This window comes from Macaca nemestrina, chromosome 10, assembly GCF_043159975.1.
Source record: "Macaca nemestrina isolate mMacNem1 chromosome 10, mMacNem.hap1, whole genome shotgun sequence".
NCBI lineage: Eukaryota > Metazoa > Chordata > Mammalia > Primates > Cercopithecidae > Macaca > Macaca nemestrina.
In genome coordinates this window covers 24,206,773-24,229,836 of record NC_092134.1, presented here as the reverse complement: position 1 = coordinate 24,229,836, position 23,064 = coordinate 24,206,773, and the positions used below count along the sequence as shown (strand labels likewise).

The following is a 23,064-nucleotide window of genomic DNA, read 5'->3' as shown; positions in this document are numbered from 1 at the left end:
TGAGGTCAGGAGTTTGAGACCAGACTGGCCAACATGGTGAAACCCTGTCTCTACTAAAAAATACAAAACTCAGCCGGCGTGCGCCTGTAATCTCAGCTACTGGGGAGGCTGAGGCACGAGAATCACTTGAATTGGGGAGGCAGAGGTTGCAGTCAGCCAAGATCACACCACTGCACTCCAGCCTGGATGACAGAGCGAGACTGTCTCAAAAACAAAACAAACACACACAAAAAATATAATAGTATTTGTTTGTTTCTGTTTTTGAGACGCCTCGGATTACAGTGCTGGGATTACAGACGTGAGCCGTCAAGCCCGGACAATACTATTATATTGTTCATTGCACTCCAACAACACCCTTAAGGGCCAGGTACTTTTTTTCCCTCCTATCCCCGGAGACAGGGTCTCGCTCTGTCGCCCAGGCTGGAGTGCAATGGCGCGATCAAAGCTCACTACAGCTCCAACCTTCTGGCCTCAAGCGATCCTCCCGCCTGAGCCTCCCAAAGCGCTAGGATTACAGGCGTGGGCCACCGCGGCCGGCCAGTCTTTTCGTCTTGCAGCTGAGCCTGGAGAGCCTTTCCAAAGGGCAGAGGTGGGTCGAGGGCATGAATGAATAGGCCCGCGGGCACCGTTGCACGCCCCACCTCCTCCCAGGGGCATTGCACTCCAGCCCCTCCCGCACATGCGCACTGGGCCTTCCACCGCCCCCCGCCCCCAGCAAAGCCCCCTGCTCGGAGCATGCGCGGGCCGCTTGGCGCCAATTGCTGACCGCCACAGCCAGGGCCAGCCTCGCAGGTTCCCGGGTGGTGCGCGTTCGCTGCCTCCTCGGCTCCGGGATGATCGGCCAGAAGACGCTCTACTCCTTCTTCTCCCCTAGCCCCGCCAGGAAGCGACGCGCCCCCAGCCCCGAGCCGGCCGTCCTGGGGACTGGCGTGGCGGCCGTGCCTGAGGAGAACAGAGATGCGGCGGTGAGGCGCGGCGTGGGGCCGGGACTGGGGGGGTAAAGAGGGAGGAAGGCGGTGGGTCCCGCCTGACTGAGGGCGTGCAGCAGCGCGCCTCTTAACTCGGTAAACCCGGGCCCCGCTTTCCAAATAGCCTCCACGTGTTCAAAACAGCCGCCGCTGTCCCCCATGGGCCGCCATGCTGAGGGATCAGCCAATGGGGACGCGCCTCGGCGCCCATGGCGCCAATCCGCGCGCCGCAGGCCCGCCTGGCTCGGTGCGCTGTCCAGTCAGAGGGGAGAGGGGGCGGGACCCCAGAGGGAGTTTTTTTGCCGCGAAAAGGCCACGTGGGGCTGTGGGGGGCGGGTCTGGCGGGGCGGGGCACCTCGGTACTGGGTCCGCAGTCTCCTGGATGCTCCGCGGGGCCGCTTCCCAGCCCCACTCCCCGCTCCGGTTTAGAATCTAATTCCCAATTCCCGGACTGGGCCCAGTCCTGGGCTCCTATTGTCCGATTTTGCTGCGACCTGCTCCACTAATGGGCTTCTTCTGCCTTGGGCCGTGGGGGTTGGGCCAGAAGCTGCGGACTCCTGGGAAGCGGCCTCTGCAGCTCTTGAGCCGCCTCTGCGGGGACCCCTTGCAGGCCAACCCCCCCAAGAAGGCCCCGGCCGCGCAGGAGGAGCCCGGGACGCCGCCCTCCTCGCCGCTGAGTGCTGAGCAGTTGGACCGGATCCAGAGGAACAAGGCCGCGGCCCTGCTCAGACTTGCGGCCCGCAACGTGCCCGTGGGCTTTGGGGAGAGCTGGAAGAAGCACCTCAGCGGGGAGTTCGGAAAACCGTATTTTATCAAGGTAAATATGGAAATGCATCTTCCATAAGGGTAAATGTGGAGGCTTCCGGCCCTTTGTCTTGTTACTGCGGCCGGCGAAGTTCATGTTTCCATAGGCTTAGGTTGTACTCCCTTCAACGTCCTTTACTTACAAAGGGGGTAAAAGAAAGCCATGATGTTTCAGTCTGCACCTTTATATTGGTTAAAGTTGCTAACGACCCGTGAGATGGTATCATGGATTCATTTAAGTCACATAGTCTATTGTCCAGGAAAGGCTGGCATAGTAAAACCACCAACCATCCTGAATGAAACCTGGCTTGAACTTTAAAAAGCCGGGAGGAGTGGCACTGTTAGGACCCAGCCCAGAAAAAAAGGCAGGGAATTGGCCTGATTGAACCACTTGGAGGAGCGGGGGGCAGGCAGGCACTGTTTTTGTTGGTGGTTGTTTTTTTTGTTTTTTTTTTTTTTTGAGACGGAGTCTCGCTCTGTCACCCAGGCTGGAGTACAGTGGCCTGATCTCAGCTCACTGCAAGCTCCGCCTCCCGGGTTTACGCCATTCTCCTGCCTCAGCCTCCCGAGTAGCTGGGACTACAGGCGCCCGCCACCACGCCCGGCTAATTTTTTGTATTTTTAGTAGAGACGGGGTTTCACCGTGTTAGCCCGGATGGTCTTGATCTCCTGACCTTGTTGGTTGTTTTTTTAAAAGAATTTGGACATAAAACATGACAAAGAACTAATGATGTTCCAAATAACTTGCACTAGAAGCTTTCTTGTTTAATTCTTATGGCTTCCAGTGAGAATCTGATTTTAAGTCTAGTTTATCTTTAAATCAGCTAATGGGATTTGTTGCAGAAGAAAGAAAGCATTACACTGTTTATCCACCCCCACACCAAGTCTTCACCTGGACCCAGATGTGTGACATAAGAGATGTAAGTACAACTTGATGATTTTTATTGGGGAGAAGGAGTCAACTAGTATTTTTAAATTAGGGACACTGGAGTTAAGCCACAGTCCATCATTCAGTAGTAAATAAAACACTGAAATTGTGAGGTTTGGCTGACTGTGTTTCAGCCTGTATTTACTCTTTTTAATGTTTACCACATGCTATTTATGCGGCAAAAAGGAGAACTATGTACATCCTGTGCTCTTATTTCTTGTATTTTTTTTAAATCCTGAAACTAACCTCGCTCAGTGTTAGATACTATGGTGGTGATGAAGTTCAGACTGACACACAAAGCAGTTAAATCTTTTGCAGCTTGTTATAGTCAACCCCACCTTGACCTGACCACACTGCCTTATAGTTAGCACTTTCAAGCTCTTGATTTTCTGGCCTGAATAGTTTTGTGGTTCTGTTAACAGATCCCTTTGCTTTAGTTTGTCTTATATAACAGTTGCTGGTTGGCAGCTCTTATCCATCTCATGTTCAAAAGTCCGTGGGGCTGGGCACAGTGGCTCATGCCTGTAATCCCAGCACTTCGGGAGGCCAAAGTGGGAGGATCATTTGAGGTCAGGAGTTCAAGACCAGCCTGGCCAATGAAACCTGGTGTCTCCTAAAATACCAAAATTAGCCAGGCATGGTGGCGCATGCCTGTAATCCCAGCTACTTGGGAGGCTGAGGTGGGAGAATCGCGTGAGCCCAGGAGGCGGAGGTTGCAGTGAGCCGAGATCATACCACTGCACTCCAGCCTAGGGGACAGAGGCAGACTCTGTCTCAAAAAACAAAAACAAAAAACCGTGGCTCCTCACTGTTGAACTATGAAAACAGAGCAGCCCTCTTTAAATAGGGCCACGTCCTACCACTCAGCCTTAACCTCCATCTCCCACTCCAGAATTGGACAGTGTGGCAAACCCCTTCCCACTTCTGTCTCTTAAAAATCAAGTGGATACCTCTGTGGCACCTCCTTGAAGTCTGTTGCCTTCTACCTCTGTGATCCGGTTTTCCTCTGAGCCGCTACGATGCATTTAGCACCTGCTGACACTGGACTTTTAGGTTTCTTACCCGTTTTCCTCCCCCATTTTGTAAACTGGGGCAAGAATCTTGTGATTTAGTGAATATCTGTGAAATGACATAGAAGTGAAATAGGTGAATAAACCATCTCGATAAGGCAGCCACAGCTAATAGTTACAACATCTCATAAGTTTAAGAATTTAGAATCTAGCTCTTTGGTTTTGAAGCTAAATTAAATCCTGTTAAGATCAATACTAGTTTGCTTCTTGTTTGAATGCCCTATTCTGAATACCAGTGATCAGTATATACCGGGAATAAGGGAATATTTTGAGGGGATGCTCGGGGATGCTCAGAAACCAGTTTCAAACATACGAGAATCAGATGGGCCCGCAGGGCTTCTTGACAGCCCAGCACTGGGAGAGCTGTTTCACACGAGAGTAAGTTGGCATGGTGTGAACACCAAGGGGAGGGACAAGAGGTCCCCAAAAGCCTCCTGGTCATGGGAACATCTGGAGCTGGATTCTGAAGGATAGAGTACGTCAACTGTGGAGGCGCAGTGGCGCGATGGCTCACTGCACCCTCCGCCTCCTGGGTTCAAGCGATTCTCCTGCCTCAGCCTCCCGAGTAGCTGGGACTACAGGTGCGTGCCACCACACCCAGCTAATTTTTCTTTTTTTTTTTTTTTTTTTTTTTTGAGACGGAGTCTCGCTCTGTTGCCCGGGCTGGAGTGTAGTGGCCAGATCTCAGCTCACTACAAGCTCCGCCTCCCGGGTTCCCGCCATTCTCCTGCCTCAGCCTCCCGAGTAGCTGGGACTACAGGCGCCCGCCACTTCGCCCGGCTAGCTTTTTGTATTTTTTAGTAGAGACGGGGTTTCACCGTGTTAGCCAGGATGGTCTCGATCTCCTGACCTCGTGATCCGCCCGTCTCGGCCTCCCAAAGTGCTGGGATTACAGGCTTGAGCCACCGCGCCCGGCCAATTTTTCTATTTTTAATAGAGATGGGGTTTCACCTTGTTGGCCAGATGGTTTCGATATCTTGACCTTGTGATCTGCCTGCCTCGGCCTCCCAAAGTGCTGGGATTACAGGCGTAAGCCACCGTTCCCGGCCCTGAATTGCTTTAATTCGTTAAAAAGTAACTGGGGGCTAGGCACAGTGGCTCATGCCTGTAATCCCAGCATTTTGGGAGGCCGAGGAGGGAGGATCCCTTGATCTCAGGAGTTTGAGACCAGCCTCAGCAACATAAGGGAGGCCCTATCTCTACAAAAAAACTTTTTTTTAAAATTAGGTGGGCATAGTGGTGCAGTCCTGTGGTCCCAGCTACTCTGGAGGCTCAGGTGGGAGGACCACTTGAGCCCAGGAGGGCGAGGCTGCCATGAGCTGTGATCGCACCACTGCACTTCATTCTGAGCAACAGAGCAAAACCCTGTCTCAAAACATTTAAAAAGCAGCTAGGTACATATCTTTGCAAGTTTAAAATACGCTCATCCTTTGACCAGCAACTCTTCTATTAGCAATCTATGCCATAGAAGTGTTTTGTTTTGTTTATGTTTGTTTGAGGCAAGGTCTGTGCTGCTTACATTACAGTATTGTTTAATTCCTGACCTCTGGTGGTTCACAGGTGAAGGTTGTCATCCTGGGACAGGATCCGTATCATGGACCTAATCAAGCTCACGGGCTCTGCTTTAGTGTTCAAAGGCCTGTTCCGCCTCCGCCCAGGTACAGTTGCTTTACAGGTGACTGCAGTCCAGACGTGATTCCTTTCAGATGTGTACTTTAGCATATTACAAGTGGGACTATCCGGGGCACTGTTCACTAGCCTTTAAGGAGGATTTCTCAACCTCAGCACCATTGACACTTGGGGCTGAGTCATTCTTTGTTGTGGAGGAGGAGGAGTCCTGTGCTATTGCAGGATCTTGTACCACATCCCTGGCCTTTACCACTGGATGCCAGGAGCAACCCCCAGCTTGTGACAATGAAAAATATGCAGACATTGCCAAAAGTCCCTTGGGCGGGGTGGCAAAATCACCCCTGGTTAAGAACCACTGCTTTGGGCTGGGCGTGGTGGCTCATGCCTGTAATCCCAGCACTTTGGGAGACCAAGGCGGGTGGATCACGAGGTCAGGGGTTCGAGACCAGCCTGGCCAAGATGGTAAAACTCTGTTTCTACTAAAAATAAAAAAATCAGCTAGATGCAGTGGCGGGTGCCTGTAATCCCAGCTACTCAGGAGGCTGAGGCAGGAGAATCACTGGATTCCGGGAGGCAGAGGTTGCAGTGAGCAGAGATCCTGCTACTCTACTCTAGCCTGGGTGACAGAGCAAAAAAAAAGAAAAAGAACCACTGTCTCAAAAAAAAAAAAAAAAAAAAAAAAAAAAAAAAAAAAAGAACCACTGCTTTGGAGGATTTGGTGTATAATATAATAAATACGCTAAGGACAGAAAACTGTCCCTGAGCAACAGTGGGGGTCTGGGTTATAACTGCTGGGTTGATTTACTTAGGTTTTCCAGAGTGCTGTTAAATCCAAGCACAGACTAAAGTAAAGGTCTTTGGCAGATTCACCTGTTAGAAGGAGGACTAGCATTGTTGATCTTATTAATCGGTGCCATATGTGCCAGTGTCCCTTCCAAGGGCTGGCTATAACCTCTAACCTTTCACGTATGTCTTAGACATTACTAAGCTTTCAAAATTATGCTTAAGATTCTGTTTTTCGTTTTTCTTGTGACTTGCTTTTAGTTTGGAGAACATTTATAAAGAGCTGTCTACAGACATAGAGGATTTTGTTCATCCTGGCCATGGAGATTTATCTGGATGGGCCAAGCAAGGTAAGCCAGCCACTGCTAGATTTTTGTTGTTGTTGTTGTTGGTTTTTTTTTTTTTTTTTTTGAGACTGAGTCTCACTGTTGCCCAGGCTAGAGTGCAGTGGTGTGATCTCAGCTTGCTGCAACCTCTGCCTCCTGAGTAGCTGGGACCACAGGCATGAGCCACCATACCTGGCAAATTTTGTAATGTATTTTTAGTAGAGACAGGGTTTCACTATGTTGGCCAGGCTGGTCTCGAACTCCTGACCTCAGGTGATCTGCCCGCCTCAGCTTCCCAAGGTGCTGGGATTACAGGTGTGAGCCACCACGCCCGGCCTGCTATATGTTTTTTAGACTGATACTGACAGTCTTTTCTGTCTTGCTTGTTTATATTTTTAAAGAGTTGTAATAAAGAACTAGAGAATGCTAATTAAATGACTAATTTATAGATGTGAAGAAGTCTGTTTTGGCTGGGTGCAGTGGGTCACATCTGTAATCCTAGCACTTTGGGAGGCCAAGGTGGGTGGATCACGAGGTTAGGAGTTTAAGACCAGCCTGGCCAACATGGTACAACCTCGTCTCTACTAAAAATACAAAAATTAGCCGGGCATGGTGGTGAGCACCTGTAATCCCACCTACTCGGGAGGCTGAGGCAGAGACTTGCTTGAACCCTGGAGGCGGAGGTTGCAGTGAGCCGAGATCGCACCACTGCATCCCAGCCTGGGCTACCAGAGCAAGACTCCATCTAAAAAAAAAAAAAAAAAATCTGTTTTATCCTGCAGCCAGTTTTCTTTCTTTTCTTTTCTTTTCTTTTCTTTTCTTTTCTTTTCTTTTCTTTCTTTTTTTTTTTTTTTTTTTTTTCTGTTTTTGAGACAGGGTCTCACTCTGTCACCCAGGCTGAAGTATGGTGGTGTGATCATGGCTCAGTGTAGTCTCAACCTCCCAGGCTCAAGTGATCCTCCCACCTCAGCCTCCCAGGTAACTGGGACCACAGAAGCCAGGAGCACACCACTGTGCCCAGCTGAAAAATTTTTTTTTTTTTTTTTTTGAGACGGAGTTTTGCTCTTGTTGCCCAGGCTGGAGTGCAATGGTGCGATCTTGGCTCACCGTAACCTCCACTGCCTGAGTTCAAGGAATTCTCCTGCCACAGCCTCCCAAGTAGCTGGGATTACAGGCATGCACCACCACGCCTGGCTAATTTTGTATTCTTAGCAGAGACGGTGTTTCTCCATGTTGGTCAGGCTGGTCTCAAACTCCTGACCTCAGGTGAACCACCCGCCTTGGCCTCCCAAAGTGCTGGGATTACAGGTGTGAGCCACCACGCCCGGCCATGCCCGGCTGATTTTTATTTTATTTCATAGTGATGGAATCTCACTATGTTGCCCAAGCTAATCTTGAACTCCTGGCCTTGAGGTCCTTCCAGGGGCTGTTATTATAGGCATGAGCCACAGTGCCTGTCCACTCGTATGTTAATTACAGTTTGCAAGACAAAGGTTTGTTCCTTGTTAATATTTTAAATTTATCCACCTCACTTTTGACTGCTCTGAAGGTGGCTGCAGTCTGCTCATTTTGACATTTGGATTGTTAATACCTATTCAGGAGATTTTTGTTTTTCTTTTAATTTTTTTCATTTTTTTTTCTTTCTTATTATTTCTTTACAGATGCATTTTTTTTCTGCTTATGTACTTTTTTTTTTTTTTAAACAAATTGTCTACAACCAGGATAAGGAAAGAATGTTTACTGTTTGGTTTCTTGCAATTTGATTTTCATTTCTATGAAACATTTTGTCCTGCTTTTTGTGTTCTGAGATTATTTAACATCACTTACGATATTTTTTAGGACAATCCATCGTGATGAGGGATATAAGGCATGTTCACTGTAGTAAACTTAGAAGAAGCCGAAAAGGCAGCTATGAGAATAAAAGTCTAATCCTGCCCAGAGGGTGCGCTGGCCTTATGGCCTATTTCATTCTGCTACACTGGATCCCATCAAGCCCTGGTTTCATCATTGATTTAGCACCTGTTGCTGGGTATTGGGCTGATTTGCCTGAGCCTACATTTAACCTATTTCTCTTGTGTGTAGGTGTTCTCCTACTCAACGCTGTCCTCACGGTTCGGGCCCATCAAGCCAACTCTCATAAGGAGAGAGGCTGGGAGCAATTCACCGATGCAGTTGTATCCTGGCTAAATCAGAACTCAAATGGCCTTGTTTTCTTGCTCTGGGGCTCTTATGCTCAGAAGAAGGGCAGTGCCATCGATAGGGTATGTTTTGTTTTCTTTTTCTTTCTTTTTTTTTTTTTTTTTAACACTATAAAAACAATGTGAAGAATTCTAGGAGTCTCTGCTGTGTTTGGTCCTGGAAAATCCATGTTATAAAATAACTTTTATTTTCCCTTAGGCCTGTTATAAGGGTTTCCCATTGAAAACAAGAATTTGGACACATTACAGGAGTGATGAGTTGTGTATGAGGAAAGCAACTGGCCAACTTGTGACTGAACGCAGTTGGTGCCGTAGGCATGAACTTCGTGTCTACAGATACAAGTCCCTGGGTACCATTCACTTAACAAGTGATAAATGAGGCATGTTTCTGGCTTCCAAGAAATTTGGGAGCATATAGAAAACACAAAGAATTCCACTCAATCACGAATTTAATTTGCCCATGAGAATACTATCAGTGATCGTTATTGTTTTGTTTCTGGGTTGTTTTGTTTGTTTGTTTTTTAGATGGAGTCTCGCTCTGTCGCCCAGGCTGGAGTGCAGTGGTGCGATTTCGGCTCACCGCAACCTCTGCCTCCTGAGTTTAAGCGATTCTGCCTCAGTCTCCCGAGTAGCTGGGATTATAGGCGCCCGCCACCACACCCAGCTAATTTTTTGGTATTTTTTAGTAGAGACGGGGTTTCACCATGTTGGCCAGGCTGGTTTTGTACTCCTGATCTCAAGTGATTCAGCCTCCAAAGTGTTAGGATTACAGACATGACCCGCCACACCTGGCCTATCAATGATCATTATTAACCCTGAGGCCTAATTGCAGATACCCAACACAACCAAACCCGTGGCTCCCCTCCCTGCATCTTCCCCCATCTGCTACCTCCCTTCTTCCCCTTCTTTTACTGAAGCACTTCAATACATGGTTGTGGAAATACAGACCTAAAAGTCAGCCTTGAATCCTCCATTCCATCAGTAAATCCCATCAACTCTGCCTCCCAAAACACCCCAGTCCTACTGCTTCTCATTCGCCACTGCTGCCCCTCAGGCATGAGCCACCATCATCCTTCTCCAGGAGAACCGTGATAGACTAGAGATGAAGGCTTGATGGAGAGCCGCAGAGTGGAGGAGGGAGAGATGGGGTGGGGAAAGGAGAGGAGCCAGGGGTGAGTGTTCATCCCTGGCAAATGGGAGAGACATTGGGTGGGGGAGAAATGATAGAATAAATGCTTCAATAATCGAAGGCAAGGGCTTAGCGGAGGTAACTGACAATAGCTTCTGGTGTATCAGCAGGAGGTAACGGGGGTATCAGAAATGCGCACATATATTCAACCCCTACCTTGTATGGGTACTAGGTTGAGCACTTGTTTTTTGAGATGGAATCTCACTCTGTCACCCAGGCTGGAGTGCAGTGGCACGATCTCAGCTCACTGTAACCTCCGCCTCCTAGGTTCAAGCAGTTCTCCTGCCTCAGCCTCCCAAGTAGCTAGGATTACAGTTGCCTGTCACCACACCCAGCTAATATTTTTTTTGAGTGACCTAAGATCTGACTGGTATGAATTGCTAAGATGTGATGATCTGGGTATGTAAGAAGTATGTGTGAGAGTAATTGCCGATCTCTGTCCCTTAGGGAGGTTACTCCAGTGTTGCTCCTCCCCAGTATTTTGGTAATCTTTAATCATGGTTTGGTCTGAAAGTAAACCGTTGTTAAAGTAGCTTGGTCATTAAAGCCAAATTGCATATCTCCAGCCCAGTGTCTCTCCTGATCTATAGAGTGCCTTCCTACTACTGCCCCATAAACATGCCAAATTCAACATCTTCCCAAAGAAGTTTCTCCTTTTCTCATCCACGCTTTACTAAACTTGTTCCTCTTTACTCCCTAGCAGCAAAAAGCACCACCATCTGCCCAGTTGTCCAGCCAGATCTGATTCCATTACTGACACTTGCCTACTTCTCTCCCCTTTACTGTCCTTTTTCCCCCCTTCCCATGTGCAGTCAGTTATTCATATCTGTGTTCTTCTTCCCCCTCCAAATCTGTCCCTGCCTGACCACCTTTGCCTTGATTCAGGCCCTCACCTGATCTTGCCTGGAGGGTTCTGATGCTTTCTCCCTGGAAGGCCTTGCCTTAGACTGAAGATCTGATGTCAGGAGGGTGGGGGTGTGGCCCCCAACCAGCCTCCCAGACGTAACTGTATCCCTCTTTGCACTCCGATCTCCAGGCTGACCCATTCCCCTTTACTGTTTCACGGTGCCCCAGTTCCCTGCCTTTGCATATCCTGCTCGCTCTGCCCACTGTGTGGAAGTCATTTTCCTCTGGGATTCTTTAGAGCTCTGCAGGGCTGACATTTACAAGGGCCTGTGCTGCTTGGCGTGTGTGTTCAGCACTTGATGTGCATGACTTCTTAATCACACTCAGCACCTGTGATCCTCATTTGATTGGTCACAGTAACTTCATAAGTTGGGCGCTATTGTTATTCCCAGTCTACAGATGAAAGCTGAAGCAGCTTAGAGTCACAGCAACTTCCCTGTGGTACAGCTACTGAGTGGTAGAGGTAGACCTCGACCCCGGGCAGTCTGGCTCCAGGCTCTGTGCTCTTAACCACACTGGATTGCCTGACTTTAATCATCACCCCTCATCACCCCTCCTGGACTGAGCCCCTTGAAGGCAGGAGTGTTTTGAGAAACAGTGATTTGTTAGTTTTTATATACAGAAAAGAAGAGGAAAACAAAAATGGTCTATATCTCCCTGTTAAAATAACTACAGTTGACATTTTTAAAAAATCAAAGTGGTCATGTGCCACATAATGATGTTTTAGTAATAAACTGCATATATGATGATGGCCCCATAAGATTATAATAATATTGTGGCCAGATGTGGTGACTCATGCCTGTTATCCCAGCACTTTGGGAGGTCAAGGGAGTTTGAGACCAGCCTGGGCAACATGGTGAAACCCCGTCTCTACTAAAATACAAAAAATTAACCAGGCGTGGCGGGGTGTGCCTGTAGTCCCAGCTACTTGGGAGGCTGAGGCAGGAGAATTGCTTGAACCTGGGAGGCAGAGGTTGCGGTTAGCTGAGATCATGCCACTGCACTTCAGCCTGGTGACAGAGTGAGACTCCATCTCAAAAATATATATATATATATACACAATATTTTTTGCCGAGACCAGCTCAGTCAAGAAGACCCTAACCCAGCTAGAGGAATTAAAGATACACACACAGAAATATAGAGGTGTGAAGTGGGAAATCAGGGGTAGCATAGCCTTCAGTGCTGAGAGCCGGGAACAGAGATATACCCACATATTTATTAACAGCAATTAGCAGTTAATAACCAGTCATTAGCATTGTTTCTATAGCTATTAAATTAACTAAAAGTATCCCTTATGGGAGATGAAGGGATGGACTGAATTAAATGAATAGGTTGGGTTAGTTAACTGCAGCAGGAACACGCCCTGAAGACACAGATCGCTCATGCTATTGTTTGTGGCTTAAGAATGCCTTTAAGCGGTTTTCCGCCCTGGGCAGGCCAGGTATTCCTTGCCCTCGTTCCCATAAACCCACAACCTTCCAGCTTGGGTGTTAGGGCCGTTATGAACATGTCACAGTGCTGCAGAGATTTTGTTTATGGCCAGATTTTTGGGGGGCTTGCTTCCAACATGTCTCCCTTCTTTGATTTGCAAAGAGCTAAAAGCAAGGGCAGCTTTGTCACGGTGAGCTACTTCTCGCAGGAGTCAGGATCCACATCTACAGACTATACAAAGGCAAACAACATAGGTTAAAAGCACAGTCATCATAGAAATCAGAGAGCTTCCAAGTGTTTTTATCCATTTAAATGGGTTACTAGCTGCTAATCTGTCTGCAGCTCCTTTAAGCACTCCAGTTCCTGGCATTAAGGTCAAATGTGGCTGGGATACTTTAAATATTTGTTCTTTTAATTTTGCTATATCCAAAAACAAGTTTGTAGAGTGTCCTTCTAGATGTTTTTTTATTCTTTCCCAAATTTTGGTCTTTTTAAGGCATTAATAGTTTCCACAAATTCTTATGTTTAGCTCCTAGAGTGGGCCATATCATTTGAGATTGAGGTGCCACTATACCGCCATGGTTCCAGATAATAGGAACTTTTGCCATACTTCATATCATTTCTACCATCTGACCATTTTGTTCAGATCATCTGAACATAGTGTGGCCGTGACGCAGACCGAGAGGTTGGATTCAAGCTAAACATCCCCTTAGGGGACCAATTAATGATTCCGTAGAAATTGTTTAGCACCTCTGCCTCTTCTGCAAAGCAATCTTCCTAAACAAGTACGTTCATTTTTCCTAACTGGGTCCAATCCTGTTTATAAATCGGTTTTTGAGGGCAGTATGCCTCAGTTATAGGAGGAGATTTATTATGGTAAATAGTGAGATCAGAAAGCATGTGTAACTGTGTCAGAGTGATTGCATCCAGGCATTATTGCCAGCCCTTATTGAAGGAATACTCACGGCAGTGGTGATAACCTCTATCATAGCTACCATTAAATTATTCATTGTGACTGGTTGTCCTGCTTTCCTCAGGTTTTCTTCTGCCATCTGTGACAGCTTCTTGATCTGTCCCCAGGTGGGTGGCTGTGTTCGACAGGTGTTGCTCGTGACAGTTGGGGTCCTCCTCAGGTCAGCCTCAACATGGCTGCAACCGGGGGTCCTCGGGATCCTCCCGGAGTCTCTTCCTCGGCATCTGGCTCATGATAAAGTTTCCGGTGTCTTGATGTTATCCAAATCGGCTGTTGATTTTGGCCTGGAGAAATACAAGCATAACTTCTACCCCAAGTTATTACTTTACCTGTTTCCCAACTTTTTGTTATCGGATCTCTCCACCAAATCAGTTGTTCTGTTTCTGTCTTTGCAGCTGGTTTCTGTAGATGCTGTTCAGCTGCTGCTAACATCTGGCCTTTGGGAAGGCTCAAAAAATTTAAAGTTAATCATGCTAGGTTCAGTTGCATCCGTGGGATTCCATCATTGTTTCTCCCTTTCTGCTTTTGCAACTGCTGTTCTAGGAAGAGATTCATTCTTTCCACTATGGCTTGTCCTTGAGAATTGTATGGGATACCAGTAATGTGTTTAATATTCCACATAGAGAAAAATGTAGCTAGAGTTTGGCTAGTATAGCCTGGGGCATTATCTTAAAACAAGTAGAAGCTGGAATGCCCATCACTGCAGAACACTGCAAAAGATGAGATTTAACACAGGCAGAAGGCTCTCCTGTTTGGTATGTAGCCCAGACAAAGTGAGAAAAGGTGTCCACGCATACATGTACATAAGCTAGACTCCCAAAGGAGGGAACATGTGTGACATCCATTTGCCAAATAGAGTTAGGTTCCAGTCCTCGAGGATTAACTCCTCTTGTAAAAGATGAGGAATGTACCATTTGGCAAGTTGGGCATTGCTGAATAATAGCTTTAGCTTCTTTCCAGGTAATGCTGTATCTGCATTTGAGACCAGAGGCATTAACATGGGTAAACAGTGAAAGTGTCTGGCATTAGATATTGCAGTAGCAACAAGGCGATCAGCCGTTTGATTTCCTTCAGTCAAAGGTCTTGGAAGAGGTGTATGAGCCCTGATGTGAGTGATGTAAAAAGGGTGCGTTCTACTTCCAACTGCTGTTTGCAGTTGGGTAAATAAAGTCATCAGTTGTTCATCTGTATAAAATCGTAACTGAGAATTTTCAGTTAAGTGTGTGGAATGAACCACATATGAAGAATCAGAAATCACATTAATAGGCATATCAAAAACAGTCAATACCTCAGTTACAGCTACAAGCTCCGCTTTTTGAGCTGAAGTATAGGGCGTCTGAAAAACTTCCCTTTTGAGCCAGAATAAGAAGTTTTACCATTACTAGACCCATCTGTAAAAACATTCTCAGCACCTTCAATTGGTTTAAATTTGTTATGTTAGGGAGAATCCAATTAGTTAATTAAAAAACTGAAGCAGCTTCATTTTAGGAAAATGATTATCGAGAATACCCACAAAGTCAGCTAAATGGGTTTGCCAACTAAGACTATTTATAAAAGCTTGCTGTATTTGTGCCTTCGTGAGAGGAACAATAATTTTTCCAGGATCATATCCATGTAATTTAACAATCTGAGTTCTCCCAATCCCTATCATAGTAGCGATTTGATCTAAATAAGGAGTTAGAGTCCGTGAATTAGTATGTGGAAGAAAAAGCCACTCTACTAAGTCCTCCTGTTCTTGGACAATAACACCAGAAGGTGAATGCTGAGTTGAAAAAATTAGCAAATCCAGAGTCTTCTCTGGATCTACTCTGTCTGAGCTTTATGGACTTGCTTCTTAATCAGTTGTTAACTCTGCCTCCGCCTCCTTTGTTAATTGCTGAGGGCTAGTGAGACTAGGATTTCCTCTAAGGATAGGAAACAGATTACTCATGGCCTAGGTAGGAATGCCTAGAGCAGGTCGTATCCAATTAATACCCCTAGTAATTTTTGAAAATCATTTAATGTTTTAAATTTATCCCTACATATGGTTACTTTCTGTGGCACAATGGTAGTGTCATTTACTAAGGTCCCCAAGTAGGAGTAAGGAGGAATAGTCTGAATTTTGTCAGGAGGTATAATTAAACCAGCGCGAGAAAGCCAGTTTTGCAAGTGATCTTGACATTGGAGTAATATTTCTCGAGTGGGGGCAGCACAAAGTATATCATCCATATAGTGAATAATGTAACACTGTGAAAATATTTTTACGAGTAGGTTCAATTGCTTGCCCCACATAAGTCTGGCAAATAGACTGTTTAACATGCCCTGTGGCAACACTTTCCAATGATAAGCTTAGCTGGCCGCAGGTTGTTTACTGCAGGAATTGTAAATGCAAACCGTTCACAGTCTTGCTCAGCTAAAGGGATAGTAAAGAAACAGTCTTTTAAATCTATGACTAATAAAGGCCAATTTTTTGGAATTATAGCAGGAGAAGGCAATCCTGGCTGTAATGCTCCCATAGGTTGTACAACTGAATTGATGGCTTTTAAGTCAGTTAACATTCTCCATTTGCCTGATTTTTTCTTAATTACGAAAGCTAGAGAATTCCGCGGGGAAAATATTGGAGCCATGAGCCCATTTTTCTAACTGTTCAGCAACTAATTTCTCTAAAGCCTCCAGTTTTTTACTTAGCAGCCATTGTTCTATCCATATTGGCTTATCTGTTAACCATTTTAAAGGTATAGGTTCTGGAGGCTTAACAATTGCCACCATCAAAAATTATTTCCTAATCTTTGGCGGGAACTTTGTTTTTCCGCTTGAAGCGGCTCTTCCAAACCTTGCAGATTTTTTTCTAGTCCCATACCAGGGACATACCCCATGTGATGCATTGTATGCTGACTTTGAGGGCTATGTAATTGTTCTGGAATTAGAACTTGTGCTCCCCATTGTTGTAATAAATCTCTTCTCCATAAATTCATAGGTACAGAAGTTATAATTGGTTGAATAGCACCAGGTTGTCCGTCGGGCCCCTCACAATGCAAAATATAACTACTTTGATACACTTCAGCAGCTTTACCAACTCCAACTATGTTAAATTGAGCGGGTTGAATTGGCCACGTGGACAGCCAGTGCTGTAGAGAAATTATTGAAATGTCTGCTCCTGTATCTACCAAACCTTTAAATTTCTTTCCTTGAATAGTTATTTCCCAGGTAGGATGTTTATCAGTAATTTGACCCAATAAGCTGCTTTGCTTTATTTGTGCTTCCAAGTCCTCCTGTTCGTTTAATTTCACTTTTTCCCATTCCCACATATGGCAAAATCAGGAGCTGTGCTGTGCGCTCTCCTGGCTGTGCTTTCCAGGGAACAGAAGTAGATATAACAATTTGAATTTCTCCGTTATAATCTGAATCAGTGACTCCTGTATGTATTTGTACGTCTTTTAAACTCAAACTAGACCTTCCTAAAAGTAATTCTGTTGTCCCTGCTGGCAAGGGTCCACAGACTCCTGTTGGGACCTTTTGCGGGGGTTCCCCAGGCAGAAGGCTCCCGGCTTTTGTGCAGTATAAATCTACTGCGGAACTACCGGCTGCGGCAGGGGACAGACATTGTACAGGGGTGAGGGAATGGCCTGAGCTGGAAATGCCTCGGTTTAGAGCGGGGCCCAGGACGGGCCCCTCGTGGCATTTCCCGAAATTGGGTTCCCTTCTTTATCAAACTTAGAATGACACTGACTAGCCCGGTGTTTTCCTTTTTTACATTTTGGACATATTTCAGGCTCAACAGTTTTCTTTTTTTCCCTGTATGGCGGCCTGACTCCCTGATTTTATCTACATTCTTTTTTAGTATGACCATGCTTCCCAAGTTAAAACGAGCTCCAGGAAATGGAGTATTTCCTTTATCCACTGTCAGTCCTGCCATTGCTTGTGCCAACAAAGTGGCTTGATGCAGATTATCTCCAATACCATCACAGGCCTTGATATAATCAACTAAATGTGCTTTCCCTCTGATAGGTCGCAGAGCAGCCTGGCAATTGGGATTCGCATTGTCGAAAGCTAATAACTGCAACACTATATCCTGAGCAGCCGAATCTGCAATCATCTTTTTAAGAGACTCCTGTAACCGAGCTATAAAATCAACATACGGTTCCCTTGGTCCCTGTTTTATAGCACTAAAGGAAGGGTATTGTTTCCCACCTGAAGTGATTTTTTTCCCAAGCTCTAATGCACACTCCCCTAAGCTGTTCTATGGCATCATCCTGCATGACCACTTGTGCATCTTAAACCAGCCCAGCCACCGACTCTCAAAAGTTGGTCTGCAGTTATATTAATTTGAGGTTGGGCCTGGGCATTGCAAGCAGTCTGAATGGAAGCTTCATCTGCCCACCAAGTTTTAAATTGTAAGAATTGAGCAGGAGTTAGACAAGCTCGAGTAAGAGCGTCCCAGTCAGTAGGAATCATCTGACTGGAAACAGCAACATTCTTTAACAGTCCCATTACAAAAGGAGAACCTGGTCCGTACTGATTTGTTGCTTGTTTTAATTCTTTGAGTAATTTAAAAGGAAAAGGCTCAAATGTAGCTATAATATTTCCCTGTTGATCTGGGGTGTGTATTCTAACAGGGAATTGCCAAGCCTCTAAATCACCCTCTCGTCTAGCTTGCTGAATTCTTGCCTGAATAGAACTATGAGTGGTCACTCGAGGAGCTGCTCGAACAGTCACTGGGGTGACTACTTTTCGCCCAGTGTCCTCCGGAAAAGAAAGATCTGGAGGGTCATTTTCTTCAAAATAATAATGAGGGGGTGCAGAAGGGTAGGAATGAACCGTTCCTTCCTTTGCCGCTTTAGCTTTAGCTGGCAAATAAACATGCTCTGTAACCTCTTCTGTTACTTCGCTATACTCTTCTTCCTCCTCCTCATTAGTGTGAAAAAGTTCCAAGGTGGAACGAACCAGACCGAATAACTGTCCCATTGTTACCCTGATGCTTCCGAGCTCCCCTTCTTGCCACGGGGATTGCTTTAAGAGTACTCTGTCCTCCAGCTAGTTTTCCATTCCAACCATCGCTCTGGCAACCCTTTGACCTGGATACGAGCCCGCACGAATGGACGCCATTTGCCGAGACCAGCTCGGTTGGGGAGACCCTAACCCAGCGGTGCTAGAGGAATTAAAAACACACTGAAATATAGAGGTGTGAAGTGGGAAATCGGGTCTCACAGCCTTCAGAGCTGGGAGCCCCGAACATTGATTTACCCACATATTTATTAACAGCAAACCAGTCATTAGCAGTGTTTCTATAGATATTAAATTAACTAAAAGTATCTCTTATGGGAGATGAAGGGATGGACTGAATTAAATGAATAGGTTGGGTTAGTTAACTGCAGCAGGAACACTCCCTGAAGACACAGATCGCTCATGCTATTGTTTGTGGCTTAAGAATGCCTTTAAGCGGTTTTCCGCCCTGGGCAGGCCAGGTGTTCCTTGCCCTCATTCCAGTAAACCCACAACCTTCCAGCTTGTGTGTTAGGGCCATTATGGACATATCACAGTGCTGCAGAGATTTTGTTTATGGCCAATTTTGGGACGAGTTTATGGCCAGATTTTGTGGGGCTTGCTCCCAACAATTTTTACTGCATCTTTTCTATGTTTATACAGACAAATGCCTACCATTGTGTCACAACTGCCTACAGTATTCAGTACAGTAATGTGCTGCACAGGTTTGTAGACCAGGAGCAATAAGCTACACCATATAGCCTAGGTGCGTAGTAGTAGGTTATCCCATTTGGGTTTGTGTAAAGACGCCCTATGGTGGACGGATAGCAGTGAAATTGCCTAACACACTTCTCAGAATGCATCCCTGACATTAGGTGATGTATGATTATTGCTTTTTTTTCTTTTGAGACAGGGTCTAGTTCTGTCTCAAATCTGCCAGGCTGGAATGCACTGACTCGATCTCAGCTCACTGTGGCCTCAACCTCCCAGGCTCAAGCAATCCTCCCACATTAGCCTTCTGAGTAGCCGGGACCACAAGCGTGAGCCACCACACCTGGCTAATTTTTGTATTTTTTTGTAGAGACAGGGTTTCACCATGTTACCCAGGCTGGTCTTGAACTCCAGGGCTTAAATGATCCTCCTGCTTCAGCCTCCCAAAATGCTGGGATTACAGGCATGAGCTACCACACCTGGCCACTGACTATCCTTTTTTTTTTTTTTGAGACAGAGTTTCACTCTTGTTGCCCAGGCTGAAGTGCAATGGCATGATCTCAGCTCACCGCAACCTCCGCCTCCCGGGTTCAAGCGATTCTCCTGCCTCAGCCTCCTGAGTAGCTGGGATTAGAGGCATGTGCCACCACGCCCAGCTAATTTTGTATTTTTAGTAGAGACGTGTTTCTTCGTGTTGGTCAGGCTGGTGTTGAACTCCTGACCTCAGGTGATCCACCCACCTCAGCCTCCCAAAGTGCTGAGATTACAGGTGTGAGCCACCACGCCCAGCTGACTATTCCATTTTTGTGGCAAGATTTCTTTTTTTTTTTTTTTTAATTCTTAGGAGCTGTAAGACTGTTCAGAGAGTTCAGAAAGACAGAAAGTGGAAAGTAAATGGCTTCCACTATTTCTTTCTCTTAAAGGAACTACTTAATACAATGTCTTGGGTATTTTTCTAAAGTTTTTTAAAAATGAAATTATTTTGTATTTTGTTCACTTGATAAATTTTGGAGGTCATCTCATCAGTATATTTATCTTCTACATGTTTTTCTAGGAGTCATGTGGTGTTACATTGTAAGAACTTTAGAAAAATATATTTAGCCAGTTTTATAACATTGAATTGTATACTAGGTTTTAGCTGACATAAGCAGTGTGTTAGTGAGTCCCTATATATGTTCCTATTTGTGTAGGTACAACTGGTCCCTGGCTTATGAAGTTTGACTTGATTTTTTTCAACTTTACAATGGTGTATAACCATACTTTGAGCACTCACACTTTTTTTCTTTCTTTAAGAGACAAGGTCTCTTGGCTGGGAGCAGTGGGTCACGCCTGTAATCCCAACACTTTGAGAGGCCAAGGTGGCGGATCACTTGAGCTCAGTGGTTTGAGAACAGCCTGGGCAACGTAGTAAGACCCTGTCTCTAAAAAACAAAAAATTAGCCTGGTGTGGTGGCATGCGCCTGTGGTCCTAGCTACTCAGGAGGCTGAGGTGGGAGAGTCACTTGAGCCTGGGAGGTGGAGGCTACAGTGAGCCGCGATCATGCCACTATACTCTATCCTGGGTGACAGAGTGAGACCCCATCTCAAAAAAAAAAAAAAAAACAGATCTTGCTCTTGCTCTGTCACCCAGGTTGGAGTGCAGTGGCACGATTATAGCTCCTTGCAGCCTCAAACTCCTGGGCTCAAGTGATCCTCCCACCTCAGTCTCCTGTGTAGCTAGAACTACAGGTGTGTGCCATCACACTTGGCTAACTTTTCAATTTTTTTGTAGAGATGGGGTCTCGCTATGTTGCCTCAGTTGGTTGTAAACTCCTGGCCCCATGCAGTCCTCCTACCTTGGCACAGGGATTATAGGTGTGAGCCACCATGACTGGCCCCATCTATTTTTCACTTTGAGCACAGTGTTCAATGAGTTACATGAGGTACTAAACACTTCATTGTTAAAGAAGCTTTGTTTTGCCCAACTGTAGGCTAATGTAGGTGTTCTGAGCATGTTTAAGGTAGGGTAGGTTAAGCTATGATGTTCAGCAGATTATATGTCATAAACATATCTTCAACTTAGGATATTTTCTACTTAGGATGCGTTTTCCAAGATGTTAACCCAATCCATTGTGTTAATAAGTTGAGTTTATCTGTGTGTGTGTATGCATCATGGTGTCCTTTAGCAAATACAGTCTTAGCAGTGGAAATTGCTGGCTGTGTGATAAGGGCACTTGAAAATTGCATAGATAATTGCGAATTTGAAGGCAGAGGGTGGTCCTCTTTGCATCTCAGAGCCTAGCAAAGGTAGGGAGTTGCTCAACAAATGGACTAATGTTCTAATGCAAATGCTGAATGCTCCACTTTGGAAGGGAGAGAATTTAGAGGGCAAAGGGGAATTGCACAGGGTCTTAAAGTGCAACAGCCACAGTCCGTCCTTCCTTTAAAAAAAAAAAAGTCCCACCAGGTGCGTTGGCTCACGCCTGTAATCCCAGCACTTTGGGAGGCCAAGGCGAGCGGATCACGAGGTCAAGAGATCAAGACCATCCTGGCCAACCTGGTGAAACCCCATCTCTACTAAAAATACAAAAATGAGCTGGGTGTGGTGGCACGTGCCTGTAGTCCCAGCTACTTGGGAGGCTGAGGCAGGAGAATCGCTTGAACCTGGGAGGCAGAGGTTGCAGTGAGCCCAGATCACGCCACTGCACTCCAGCCTGGGGACAGAGCAAGACTCCGTCTCAAAAAAAAGAATTTATTTTAAAGTTCCAAATCTGCCACCTTTTATTCTTGATCTTTTTCAGAAGCGGCACCATGTACTACAGACAGCTCATCCCTCCCCTTTGTCAGTGTATAGAGGGTTCTTTGGATGTAGACACTTTTCAAAGACCAATGAGCTGCTGCAGAAGTCTGGCAAGAAGCCCATCGACTGGAAGGAGCTGTGATCATCGGCTGAGGGTGGCCTTTGAGAAGCTGCTGTTAACGTATTTGTCAGTTACGAAGTTCCACTGAAAATTTTCTTATTAATTCTTGAGTACTCTGCATAAGGGGGAAAAGCTTCCAGAAAACAGCCACAAACCAGGCTGTCCAGGAATGGCAGCTGTATCCAGCCACAAACAGCAAAGGCTACCCTTTGACCAAATGTCTTTCTCTGCAACATGGCTTTGGCCTAAAATACGCAAACTTTTCAGAAGACAGATGAGGTCAAATACTCAGTTGGCTGTCTCTATCTCCCTTGCCTTTATGGCGAAAGCGGGGAGATGTCCACCTTTCCGGCACAGCCCTAGTTTGGCGGCTGCTGCTCCTTGGTTTTGCCTGGTTAGACTTTCAGTGACAGATGTTGGGGTGTTTTTGCTTAGAAAGGTCCCCTTGTCTCAGCCCTGCAGGGCAGGCATGCCAGTTTCTGCCAGTTCCACTGCCCCCTTGATCTTTGAAGGAGTCCCCTTGATCTTTGAAGGATCTTTGAAGCATAAGGATGTTTTGCAGCTTTCCAGAATCTGGCCCAGAAATTAGGGCTCAATTTGCTGATTGTAGTAGAGGTTAAGATTGCTGTGAGCTTTATCAGATAAGGGGCCAAGAGAAGTAAACTGGGTCTTGTTATTCCTTGGGCGTTGGTGGAATAAGCAGTGGAATTTGAACAAGGAAGAGGAGAAAAGGGAATTTTGTCTTTATGGGTTAGGGATGATTTTCTCCTAGGGCTATCTCCAGGTGGGGTTTTTAAGGCAGCACAGACTGCCAAGTGCTGTTGTTTTAAGCGACTGAAATCACTTTGGGATATTTTTTTCTACAACACTGGAAAGTTTTAGTTTTTTAAAAAGTACTCATGCAGATATATATATATTTTTTTCCCAATCCTTTTTTTAAGAGACAGACTTTATTGGGTCTGCACCTCCGTCTTTGACCTTGTTAGCAATGCTGTTTATGCTGTTAGTCGGGTTAGAGTTGGCCCTACGCGAAGTTTGTTAATAAAAGTTTGTTAAAAGTTTGTTTTGTGCAAGTGTCCTTTGTGGGTCCGGGCCGGGGCATCCATGGACGTCCTTGGGCTGCCCTTGTCCTTGGCGCCTCCCAGGCTCCCCATAGCAACTATTGTCTGCAGGAGGGGCCGCCCTTGCCCCTCCTCCCCGCCCTGCGGCTCAGTGGAGCCGCCCAACCTTCCGCTGGCTGCAGTGAGCGCTGGGCCCAACCCCCGCCCTGGAGCAGGGCTCCAACT

The 23,064-nt window shown here is 46.1% G+C and overlaps 1 protein-coding gene across 2 annotated transcripts; it reads left to right on the top strand.

The window, feature by feature from the left end:
- Window positions 1-753: 753 nt before the first annotated feature.
- On the top strand, window positions 754-22,839 carry LOC105499734 (uracil DNA glycosylase). 2 transcript variants are annotated; one of them, XM_071071169.1, is made up of 7 exons: window positions 756-965; window positions 1,579-1,785; window positions 2,597-2,692; window positions 5,331-5,428; window positions 6,444-6,532; window positions 8,591-8,769; window positions 21,659-22,839. In XM_071071169.1, the coding sequence occupies exons 1-7, from the start codon at window positions 834-836 to the stop codon at window positions 21,797-21,799; spliced, it is 942 nt and encodes a 313-aa protein (XP_070927270.1). In that variant the 5' UTR covers window positions 756-833; the 3' UTR covers window positions 21,800-22,839. The 2 variants fall into 2 exon arrangements, with proteins under 2 accessions (XP_070927271.1, XP_070927270.1); XM_071071170.1 differs by lacking the exon at window positions 2,597-2,692 and having other exon boundaries at window positions 754-965.
- The last annotated feature ends 225 nt before the right edge of the window (window positions 22,840-23,064 follow it).

Excerpts from the sequence above, each read along its gene's own strand:
- LOC105499734 (XM_071071169.1), top strand. The coding sequence starts at position 834 with ATGATCGGCCAGAAGACGCTCTACTCCTTCTTCTCCCCTAGCCCCGCC. Across the intron at positions 966-1,578 it reads AGGAGAACAGAGATGCGGCG|GCCAACCCCCCCAAGAAGGC; the intron begins GTGAGGCGCGGC and ends GACCCCTTGCAG. Across the intron at positions 2,693-5,330 it reads AGATGTGTGACATAAGAGAT|GTGAAGGTTGTCATCCTGGG; the intron begins GTAAGTACAACT and ends GGTGGTTCACAG.